General features: G+C 56.3%; 1 protein-coding gene across 1 annotated transcript; it reads right to left on the bottom strand.

Moving 5' to 3' along the window:
• Nucleotides 1-2,985: 2,985 nt before the first annotated feature.
• PAX1 (paired box 1) lies at nt 2,986-11,477 on the bottom strand. The gene is made up of 7 exons (XM_088535415.1): nt 11,335-11,477; nt 10,982-11,084; nt 9,018-9,246; nt 7,902-8,516; nt 6,729-6,871; nt 6,217-6,436; nt 2,986-3,220 (listed from the first exon to the last, which is right to left on the bottom strand). Exons 1-7 carry the CDS (start codon nt 11,475-11,477, stop codon nt 3,129-3,131), a joined length of 1,545 nt encoding a protein of 514 aa, XP_088391541.1. The 3' UTR covers nt 2,986-3,128.
• Nucleotides 11,478-11,710: the final 233 nt, after the last annotated feature.

Genomic DNA, 11,710 nt, shown 5'->3' with positions numbered 1-11,710 from the left:
CTCAACCAGTAAATACTTACAGGGAAAAAAAAAAAAAGCGACCTTCCGTGACCGGCATGCTTTGGGTGGACTGGGAATATTTGTGTGCATCCTCTCGCTGGGAAAGTGAACATTTCCTTGCCATTTGCAACAAGCTCCTGTTATGGATTTGTGGAACAATAGGGTCTCCCTCTGGTGGCAAATCCAGCCCGAGGTATGTTGACGTTGGAGCGGAGATGGGATTGCAGGGCATGGGAGCTGGCTTTAATCTAGCAGCCCGGGGCATCCGCGAGGGGCCCTCGCTGTGAGGCTGCGCTGATGAAGGAGCTGGTGGCCCCAGCGTCACTTCTGCTGCCAGCACGTGGGTCGGCAAAGCCATCGCCGGGGGGTTCCCCAGTCCGCTCCAGGCACATCAGTCTGTGTAGAAACCTCTGAAACTGAGCCAGGAGGACAAGATGTGCTGATGTGCCTGGTCATAGACGGAGCCCAAATGATCTCGGTAAGCCCATGTCCTGGTCATCCGACTACACGGAGTCTGGGCTCCTCCTCTTGCTCTTGCAGAGCTTCTTCAGCTGCCCCTGAACCGCAGCTCGCTTTCTCTCCAGCAAGCCTGGAAACGCTTGTGAAGGAACATTGTTGCCTTGGGGCTGTAGTGGATTTCAAGCATGGCGTTGCTGCTTGGGATTTTTGGCAGGTTTCTAGCAGGCTTGGAAGGGAAATACCCCGGGCTCTCGCACACAGCCTTGAAGAGGACCCTGAGGAAACGGACCAGCCTCTGTGCTGCATCTCTGCCTGACGCCTGTACTCACATGTCTCTCACCCCAGGTGGCCATCAGAGCCTCCAGTCACAGCTCTGCATGGTGCAGGAGCATCAGGTCCGTCACACAGGTGACTGGGAACAGTTGTGTCCCCATTTAGAGAGACACCTCCAACCTACCTAGCAGGGAATACCAAAATGAGCATGGGGCTTTGGGCACAAAGACAACGGATTTCAGGGTGAATCCATCACTAAAATCGTTCAAAGGTCTGAGCTCCTAAAGGAGAACCAAAAAGTCTTGCAGAATTACACCAGCCCCATGAAAGGAGAGAAGAGTGACCTATGGGACAAGAGGGGATGTTTTCTGTCTCTTTAGTTTATTAAAGATGGGCTGTGACCATGGTAGACGAAGTCATGCTTGGTCAGGCACCTCTACAATGTGTTGGCTCCATATGGATCTTTCACATGACCCAACTCCCCAAAATAAGGACATGGACACTTTACTCAGCCCAACTCATTGGCAGCACTGCCAGAAGGATGCAGGTGCAGGACACAGACTAGCTCTTCCCTCTGGTTTAAATGTAGAGATGCAAAGAAGCTCCGTTGACCTCCCAGACCAACTGAACGCAGGAAGGATGGGGCTTGGATTGTCCTGGTTCTCCCCTCTTCCCCAGGAGGGATCACATTAGCTGCTCTGGTGATCCATATGGGCAGAAAGGCCATGCTTGCTGTGCTTTAAGGATGTTTCCATCAGATTTTCCAAAGCTGATTTGCCACACTCTAATACAACTTTAAAGTGATAAAAACCTTGCAGGGAACTAGAAACTGCTAGTTTTCTGCTTCAGGTGACTTCTCCAGCCTCACTCCTCTTAAAATATATTTAACAAAGGCCGTAGAGTTAGATCTTTTCCTGAGACAGTAAGTTCTCAGCTACTTAAAATTCACTCCTTTCCCTCCCCGTGCTTTGCAGTCAGTCACAAGCACCAGACCTCACTGGAGGCTTTGCAACAGCAGAGGCAAAACTGAATTTTGCCACCCCAAGGTTGAAGACAAAATAATTTCCTGGGGTGGGATGTCAAGTTTGGCAGGGCTCTCCCTCCCACAAAGGCACACTCTCCGCAGAAAGCCAGGCGTGTATTCTCCTGCCAGGATATTTCCTCCCTGCCCCTCTGTAGGACCTTCCCCTTCTCTAGACAATGAAGGGACCAAAGCCAATGGCAGCCGCTGGTGGAGCCAGGGAATTCAAAAGCTCGTCCTGAAAGCTCCCGGATCCAGCTGGACAGGAGGAGGGACACAGACCCTGGTGTGTGGGCTCTGAGAGACAAGCCCACAGCTCATGCCCACCGCTTGCACCAGCCAGGTGAGTCCCCAGGTGAGCTCTCCTACCCTAGGTATAGAAGAACGTAGTATCTGCAAACATGAGCAGAGTGTCCCCATGTTTTGCTCTGGTCCAGCCATCCATAAGGGACCAAGACCTTCCTGGAGAGCCTCTAATCTAAGCAGACAGGACGAAGCAGCCATGATTTCCCATCTGGACAACGTCGGAGTGTCGGGTCTGAAGCCACATTAAGGAACCTGCCGTGGAGCTGCAATGTGCAACCCCATCAAGGGGCCCTTGGGTGGGTGGGTGAGGAAATCTAGACCAAACACAGAGTGGGGGCTCCCAGCAAAGCACCCCACATGGTCCCGCTCGGTGTCTGCCATGCAGGAGCAGCCGAAGGATGTGCTTTGAGGCTCAGGGAAGCTGCTGGTGTTTAAGCAGACCCCAAGGGAAGGAATTCAGCAGGGTGCATCCCTGGGAGTCACTTTTTATTAAGGTTTGTTATTATAAAAATATATCATAAAATGTTATGGCAACTTTGTCCATTTACACTCTGGGACAGAGGCACTGAAAGGCTTGCAAGGATAACACTTCCTAGCAGAGTTTGTCTGTCCACGGCTTTGGAAAACCAAGTACCGCTCCCTGGAGGAAGCATCTGCCTTGGGCTAGGACAAAGCCTGGATGCTTGAAACAAGGATTCGGGGACAGAGATGTTCGCGGCTCTGTATCCAATGGTCTTCATGGAGAATGCGGAGGAGAAAATAAAAATAAAAGCAGAAAAAAAAATGGGGGGTGGGGAGAAAGAAGGAAGGAAGATTGATTCTCTCCTGCCACCCTTTTCCAACCCAGAGGTCATGTGTCCCTGAAGGCAGTGTGGATGAATGTCCAAATCGATGGATTTGCCATGGAGGAAGGTCACCTCTTACCGGCCAGGTTTGCTTCAGTCCAGCCGCTTCTGCGCTCGCTGCAGGCCTCTCTTGGATGCAGCAGCACTTCAGGCTTCGGCTAGAGTGAGATGCTGCAGGTGCCTCTGCCAAGACTCTCTGCCCCTTGTCTGATGCTCCACAGGCTCTAGGAAGAGGAGGCTGGGATAGAAAGTCCGTGGAGAGTGCTTAGAGAATCCGTTGGTTTCCCTGCTGGACTGGCAGGTTTCCTGTCCACCACTGTAAGTAGAGCAGAGTGAGGAAACAAAAAAAAACAAAAACAAAAAAAAAAAAAGACAGGCAGGGCAGTGCCTTGGCAGACTCCAAACACGTGGCCCAAGACTGGGGGGCAGCTGCATGGGTCCCATGTGGACACTCACACATGGACCCACTGCTCTGTGTCCCACTGATCCCAGCCCATCTGCTGAATGGACTTGAGGGAAATCAGACTTTCCCACACAGCCAAGTTCCAGGGAGCCTGGTCCCTCAGGAAGGAACTAGAGAAGAGGGAGGAGATGCATCCACCCAACCACAGGAGCAGCAGACACCCATTTGCCACTGTTAGGGACCTGGATCTATCTGGGGAGACAGCAGGGAACCATCTGAACAGACAAGTCCTGGGCACACTGTTAAAACCTGTGTCCCCTGAGATGTACCCTGGGAGAGGACTGTGTTGCCTGTTGTGCTTCTGCACCAGAGAGGGTATTTCACGAGGTATCAAGTCCTTCCTCGACCAGAACTCCCTTTCCCCTCCCTCACCCCGAGGAAATTTCCCTGATTTGCCTGGATAAACCACTCCACAGACCTCCTCTCTGGCTGGAGGATGTCCGGGTCATGTGGCCAAAAGGAACCATTTCTCCCCAAAATCCCCCTGGCCGGGTTTACATGTTTGGTCCCTTCTGCCCTGCAGAAGCCACTGTCGACATTATCCAACCAGTTGCCCTCATATCTCCTTTCCCTACAGATCCTGCTTTTGTGCTTTTTTTTTTTTTTTTTTTGATGTTTTGCTTTGGTGTGGGTTTTTTGGTTTGGGTTTTTTTTGTTTGTGTTTTTGAAAGTGAGGATGGGGGCGCATTTTTGGCCACGGGCCATCTTTTCTTTCTGTGTGTTTTTCAGCTCACATGGGCAAAAAGCCCTGCAAGGAGGGCTGCAGACAGGAGAAGGGCTCCGGCTGTCACCTCTGAGCCTGATTTCAGATGCGGATACTTTTCTCCTGGTCTGGGTGCAGAGTGGGAGAGAGAAATCAAAAAAAAGAAAAAAAAAGAAAGTGGGAAAAAAAAAGAAAAAAAAAGGAGGGAGGGGGAGAAACGAAAAAAAAATGAAAAAAAAAATGGGGAGAGGGGACAGGACAGGGTCTGCAGCCCGTGCCAGCTCTCGTGTGATTCCACATCTTCCCAGCTCAGCTGCCCCAGGCCACCCGCCCCACGTTGAGCCCAAGGGGGTGCGGGACTCCCCGCCTGCCCCCCCGGTCGTGCCCGCACTTCCCCGCATTGCCCGCGCATCCCGCCGCCTCGGCAAGGCCTTTCCTGCTGCGGTGCAGGGGCCGGAGGGATGCAAAATGTCCCCGGGATGTGCGTGGATCAGATGCGAAAGGGAAAAAAAAAGAAAAAGAAAAGAACGGGTTTCTAATCAGGAAAAAAAGAAAAAGAAGAAAAAAAGAGCCTGGATCGGCGGGTGAAATTGAATTGTCCGACTGATTCTGCCGGGCCGGGGCAAAGGCGCGTGGCTCCTGCGCGCCCCCTCCGCCGGCTCCGTGGCCCGACCTGGGGCCGAATCCCGCGGGTGGGCAGAGAGGTCCGGGGACTCCCATGGTGCTATTAAAAGCTGCCTTCAGAAGTTATTAATTAAATCCTCCTCTCCAGGTTGCAGCGGGAGCGATGCGCGGCGGCCGCTCCCGGGGCCGTCGACTCTGCACGTCCCTCTCCTCCCCCAAACCGGGTCTCTCTCTCTCTCTCTTTTTTTTTTTTTTCCTTTCCGTCAATTCCACCTTGCCTTTTTTGGGTTTTGTTCTTGCTTTCTTGGATGATCGTAATTTTACTTCGCCCCAAATAAATCGCGGAACCCGAAAACCGTTGCGAATGAAATTAAAAATAAAAAGCGTTTAGGAAAAAAAATTAAAAAAAAAAAGTTGCAAGAAACTACATGTACCCTTTGCCTGAAATAGCTTTGAGGGTGGCAAGCCAGAATGTCTCAGGCTCCTAAGTCACTTAAAAACTTGGGGAGAATACCCCCCAAAAATACTAAATGTAAAGAAATTCCTGCATCTCAGATATGAGTGCGTAATCTTTGTTCCTTTCCTTCCTCACTCCGTTTCTCTCTTTCTTGCCGTTTCTCCATGTCTTTCCAAGCTCAGGTTTACGATGATCCGTTTGCGCCCCTGGATATTCGCAATAACTCACTCCCCGGGGCAGCTGCTGTTATAACTCGCAGCAGGTTGCCGTAGTTAGATAGAAACGGTGAGGAGTTCGTATAAAACAACACAAATAAAATAAAGGAATGGAAAGTGGAAAACGAATTGCAAATGTGAAAAAGATTAGAAAGTATAATACTCCGAAAACGAGGGGAGTGAGGGATTTTTTTTCAGAACGTTTGTTAGGATTTTTGTACCTACCGAGGAAATAAAAGTTTTCATAAACGAATCGAAGTAATTAATAGGAGAAGAAAATAAACGCTATAATTAACAGGATTGTATGTTCCGATCAAGCTCACGAGATTCTCACATGGGGTTTATCTTTAAAAACACATTTTGAGGGTGACGAGGCAGAGAAACGCCTAGGAAAAAATATGATTTTTGTTTGTTTCTTTGTTTATTTGTTTTAATGGAGAACTGTTCCCCTCTTAGCGCCGAATTTCTGTGTTAGCAAGCAATAGCGCAAGAATACCCGAAAAAAAAAAAAAAAAAAAAAAAAGGACGTGACATTTAGCGTGCTAATATTGAGAGGACTTCGAGGGGGAAAAAAAGCGGGTGGGGGAGGAGAAATAAAACAAAAAAGAAGAGAGATAAATATATATATTAAAAAAGGAAAAGGAAAGAAAAGGAAAACAAAACCCAAGTCTCCGAGGCTTTCTCTCTCTCTTGGTTATTTTCCACCCCGTGGAGATTCCCAGCGCACGCGGTTGCAAATTGAGAAGGGGAAAAAATCGCATTTTTCCCCTCAAACCTGCCTTTTCGAGGGGCACCGTCTACCCCCGCCCAGTCCCGCCCCGCGGACACGCGTGGGCCGCGCCGCGCTCACCTTCCCTGCCCGGGTGCTTGAAGGCCATGGCCGCCGCCAGGTCGCCGCCATGCACGGCCACGCTGGGCCCGTGGTGGCCCAAGGGGTTGCCCTGCGGCGGCCAGTGGTGGCCGGTGGGCAAGTAGCCGCCGCCGGGCCCGCCGTAGACGCCGTGCTGGTTGGAGGCCGGGTAGGCACAGGCCGGCAGGAAACCCCCCACGGCCGAGAGCCCCGCGGCCGCCTGCGGGGACAAGGGACAGAGCTGGGCTGGAAGGGGGTGTGCAAGTCGCGAGGGGACACAAGTCGTTCCCATCCATCCCCCCCACCCGACCCCGCGCGTGGAGGCCGGCAGCCGCTGGGGGTGGAAGTCCTGGGGGAGCACAAGGGTTTCAGGTCTGGATCACCTCCCCATCCCGTTTTCTTGGTTTCTTGGGTTTTCCCGAGGGGGAGTAAATGCCCTAAACAGGGTCTGCTGGGAATCGGAACAACGTGAAACTATCCCCTCTCCTCCCGCCACCTCCGGGTCCCGTTACCTGCGGGTATTTAATGTCCCCCTCGACGGCAGTTTTGTCGATGCCGTTGACTCCCTGGGCCGGCGGGAAGGCCGTGCGGTTCACGCCGGGCCAGTCCTCCATTTTTGGGGGGTAGGCAGAGCCCTCGCTGCCGGCCAGAGCCCCTGGAGGGGAGAGAAGACACCGGCGGGTCCGGACTGGGAGGGACATTCGCCTCGCTCGCCCTCCGCAGCCCGCGCAGCGGCTCGGGCCGCCCCGCTGGGGCGCAGAAGGACCGAGCCCTCCACGACACCCGGCTCTGGTCACCCCGCTGGGGTGGCAAGGTCCCCACATACACACAGCCCTCCGAGTCTCTTCCCCCGCCGCTTCCCGACTCCCCTATAATTTAGGAGGCCCAAATTTCTCTTCTGACGACGGAGATTTATAAAAGTGACATCGGAATTTTAAAGATAAATGATTGCGCGGAGGGAAACGCATGCGGTTGATTTAGTTGGGCTCTTGAAAGGATAAAAGGGTTTTTACCCCCCTCTCTCTCTCTCCTTTCCACCTTCCCTTTCCGCCCCCCTTGAAGCCTGCGCGGGGCAGCGCGGCCAGGCGCGGAGCAGCGGGGACGGGCGGCAGGGCCGGCGCTGCCCCTCGCTTCCCTGGGGCTGCTTGGCAGCCAGGGACGGGCGGGAAACCTTCCTATTTTCGATTCCTCCTCCCCAAGTTGTTGTTATTGTCACTATTGTTATTTCGATTATATATATTTTTATGAAAAAAAAAAACCGGAGCGATTTAGCAGCAGTGTGACATGGACGTGCGGAGGTTGCTCTCTTTCATTTTCCTTCGCATTTGTTTCTCCGTTTTTATCCCCTCTGGGTTTTTTTTGTTTCTTTCTTTCTTTTTCTCTCCTATCTTTCTCTTACCCCCCTCCCTTTTTTTTTTCTTTTTTTTTAAGAGAAATTCAGGGCCCGAATTTGCGGTCGGCAATCTATCATCCCTGCGCAAATATTTTCCACATTTTTCATAAAAAGTTCAAGATGTCTGAGCCTCGCCGCGGCTGGAACTCGCCGCTCCGTCCCGCCGGCGCGGGATGCTGCCGTCGAATATATACATTAAAAAAAAAAAAAAAAGCCGGGTTGGGGGGAATGGGGAAAGTGGGGAAGGAGGGGGCGATGCCAGCGGCGGGAACAGCGGGGCGCAGGTACCCACCCGTCTGCTCCACGAAGGTGCGGATGCCCAGGATGTTGGTGACCGAGTGCGCCGAGGGCCAGGAGCGTGGGATGCCCACGGGCGCCGTCGGGTGGGCGCCCACCTTGGCGGCCGGCGCCGCCACGGGCCCGGGGTAGGGATACTGGTACAGGGGGTTGTAGGGCAGCGCGGGCTGCGGCGGCGGCTGCTTGCTGCCCTCGTAGGGCCCCGGCTGCGAGAGGCTGCCGATCTTGTTGCGCAGGATGCGGCTGATGGAGCTGACCGAGGGCACGTTGTACTTGTCGCAGACGCCGTCGGCCAGCAGCCGGTCGCGGATCTCCCAGGCGAAGATGCCCGGGTCGCCCTGCTTGTAGTCGCGGATGTGCTTGACCACGGTGGGGGTGGTGACCCGCGGTTTGCTGCCGCCGATGGCGCCGGGCAGGATGGAGCCGGTCTCGTTGTAGCGCGCCAGGATCTTGCTCACGCAGCCGTGCGAGACGCGCAGCTGGCGGCTGATGTCGCAGGGCCGGATGCCGAGTTGCGCCAGCTCCACGATGCGCAGCCGGACGGCGTTGGGCAGCGGGCGCCCGTTCACGAAAACGCCGCCCAGCTGGTTCACCTCGCCGTAGCTCTGCTCTGCGGGGACAGGCGGGACGTCACTGGCACCGCCGCCGCGAACGGGGGTCGCGGGAGGGGACGGACCGACGGGAGATGCGCGCCTCGGGCTGCTCCGCCGATGACAGCGAACGGGGAGAGGTGAGCCGAGGGAATGGGGGGAAAGGAAAGGAAAGGAAAGGAAAGGAAAGGAAAGGAAAGGAAAGGAAAGGAAAGGAAAGGAAAGGAAAGGAAAGGAAAGGAAAGGAAAGGAAAGGAAAGGAAAGGAAAGGAAAGGAAAGGAAAGGAAAGGAAAGGAAAGAAAAGGAAAGGAAAGGAAAGGAAAGGAAAGGAAAGGAAAAAGAGAATCCGAGAAAGAGATAAAGAGAAAGACAGAAGACAGACACACAGACAAGCATACAGAAAGGCAGAGACACACACAGACAATCTGACAGACATAAAGCCAGGGGGAAAGAGACCGACAACGAGGGAGAGAGACGAGGCAAGGAGCGAGGACCGCGATCCCGCAGGACCCCGTCCCGCCGCCCCCGCGCACCGGCGGCCGGGTCAGCACGGGCCGCTGCCCGGGGCCCCGCCGCGGCTCCGGGCCGGACTCCTGCCCTTCGTCAGCGGTGCCCGTCCGCGCGCGGAGCCCAAGCGCCGCGGCCCGGCCCGGTTCGGCCCGGCCAGGCCCTTTGCCGCCGCCGTTGCTCCTTACCCATCGCCCGGCGCCGGGGTCGCTCCGCGCCGCGAGCCGCTGCTGCCTGCGGGGCTGCGGGCGGGCCGGCATAGAGGGCCCGGGGGCGGCGGGGGGGCAGCCACCCCCCGGTGCCTCCGCGGCCGCGCTGGGGGCCGCGCGGGGCGGCTGAGCGGGGCCTGGCGGCGGCCGCCGGTCCCCCCGCTCGCCGGGATCAATTTGACGTGGGAAACACGTCAATCTCGGCCGTCACGTTAGCGGCGCCCCAACCGGCCGCCCATTGGCTCCCGGGCGCCTCCTAAATGGCCGCGGCCGCCGCTCCCCAACGAGGCTTGAGGTGGGGGAGAAGAAGCGTGACCCCCTCCCCGGCCTCCTCCGCCCGCCCCCTCGGGGCCGCCCCGCTGCGGGGGAGCTCGGGGAGCAGGAAGAGGCGGGGGGATGGAGGGATGTGGGGGAGGCTCTTCCTATCCTCGCCCCCCGGACACCCCCCCATCCCGCTCCCGATCCCCACGGGCACCTGCTCCACCGGCCCGGGCATCCGGAGCCGGCGGCATCGGCCTCGGCTCCGGCCTCGGCACCAGGGGTCGGGCCGCCGGCTGGAGCGAGAAGGGAAGGTGCCCGCTGCCTCGGGAAGATCCCCTGGCCGCTGGCGGGACTCCCAGCTTTTGCGAGCTGGACATCGCCCCTGGAAGCCCCTTGCTCCCACGGGAACGAAGCCCACCTTTACTTATCCAAAGAATTAGAAAAAAAAAATGAAGAAGCAGCAGACTCGTGCGACTTGCGTGGGGCGAACACAAAGTGCTTAGATTTAAGGTGCTATTTTTCTTTTTGCTTTTTGTGTGTGTGTGTGAAAGAAGGGTGGTTTGATCCGAGGGAGACAGATCGAAAGCTCGCGGTCGCTTCTCGCAAGCGGCTGAAGATGATGGCAGTGGTGGAGATAAGGTGTGTGCGGAGGAGAGAGGGCAAAGCCTCGCAGACGGCTACGGGCAACGATACATTTGAAACGGCCCTGCTGCTCCTGGGGTTCACCCTGAAGGGGGGCTCCCCACCTGGACCGGAGGAGCCTCTCTGGCCACACGTGAACCGCGTGGGATGCGCGGCCCAGGAAGGACTGGCCTCCCCTTTCCCTTTCCTTTTGGCTCGTCGTCCCCAAAGGGATCGATCCTTTACAAAATGTATTAATATTCGAAATAAACTGTATTTAATTTTAACAAAATCAAATTTAATTTTATTGATTTAAAATATTTAATTTTCGCACCGACGCGGCTCTTCAGTTACAGGGGAGCCATCCCGGCGCTGTGACCGACGGGGTCCGGGAAACGGGAGCCCGGGCGAGGACTGGCCTGAGACACCCCCGGGCCTCTCCCATGGAGGAGAAATCTTCCCCTTTTCACCCACCCCGCTCCGCTTTTCCCCTCGCCCCGCTCCGCTCTCCCCTGCCCATGCAACCACTTCGCGGAGGCTGCTGCTGCCCGGGACCAGCAGTGAGGAAAAAAAAGCAGATCGGTTAAAAAGCAGCCAGGAGCTGCAGAGGGATGAGGACCCCTCCTCCTCCTCCCCCTGACCTCCCCCTTTTCCTCCACCTCTCCGGGCTGCCCGCGCGCTGGCAGCACCTCAGCCGTGCGATGAGTTGTGCCGGTCCTCAGCCGCCACCGCGGGCGCCTGACAGGGGGCAATCGAAAAGCGGCCGAGGGAAGCGAGTGCCCCGCTGCCTCCCCCATCGCGCCCGCCGCACGATTTCCCCCGTGTCCCTGGTGGGGCCGCCCCGGCGGGGCTCGGCCCCGGGGGCTCTGCCTGGCTCCCCTCGCACCCACCGGCGGCTGGGGAAGCCTCCGGCGAGCTCGGCAGAGCCCCGGAGCCGCCCGCAGCTCCTAAAAACCCGGGGCGCCTCCTGCTCTCCAGCCTCGGGGAACCTGCGAGCGGAGGGCGCTGGCGCGGAGGGGGCTGAGTCCGGGATCCCGGCCCTTGTTCCTGATCCTCTTTTCTTTTTCCCTCTCTCCCCACCCCAACGCTTTTCTCACCTTTGTATTTTCCTTCTTTTCTTCTTTTTTTTTTTTTAAAAAAAAAAACTTTTATTTTCCCTTTTTTGGGGAAAGCAGTGCTTCTGGGGGGAGTCGGGTGTCTCTGGGGGTGGGGGGAGCGCCCGAGCCCACCCAAACCCACCTCCGCTGAGTTAATCTTTTGTCTCCCTCTGTTGGGAGAAATCCGCCCGCCGTCGTCGGGGCCTTCGGCGCGGCGATGCCCGAGGAGCGGCCGCCCAGGTAAGGGGGCAGCGGGCGGGCACGGCGGCGGGGCGCGCACGGCATCGCACCCCGAGCACCCCTCTACGGGCTGTGAAGGGTCGCGGATATTTGGGGTGGGGGGAGATTCTTAAAAGAAATCAAAGCAGACAGATGCCGAGCGGGTCCTTCTGCAAGAGAAGGACTTTCGGCAGCGATCGTGGGTCACTTTGCAGGTAAATAGGAATTTCCCACCTACTCATACACGCTGCGCAAGTGACACAGGGCTATCCATATGTGCTGCCGACACAAAGGTTTCT

This window comes from Tinamus guttatus, unplaced genomic scaffold (genome assembly GCF_059628265.1).
Source record: "Tinamus guttatus ecotype Peru unplaced genomic scaffold, ASM5962826v1 Tinamus_guttatus_pri_ptg000040l, whole genome shotgun sequence".
Lineage (NCBI taxonomy): Eukaryota > Metazoa > Chordata > Aves > Tinamiformes > Tinamidae > Tinamus > Tinamus guttatus.
Note: the sequence above shows the minus strand (reverse complement) of the source record. Positions and strands in the feature narration are given on the sequence as shown.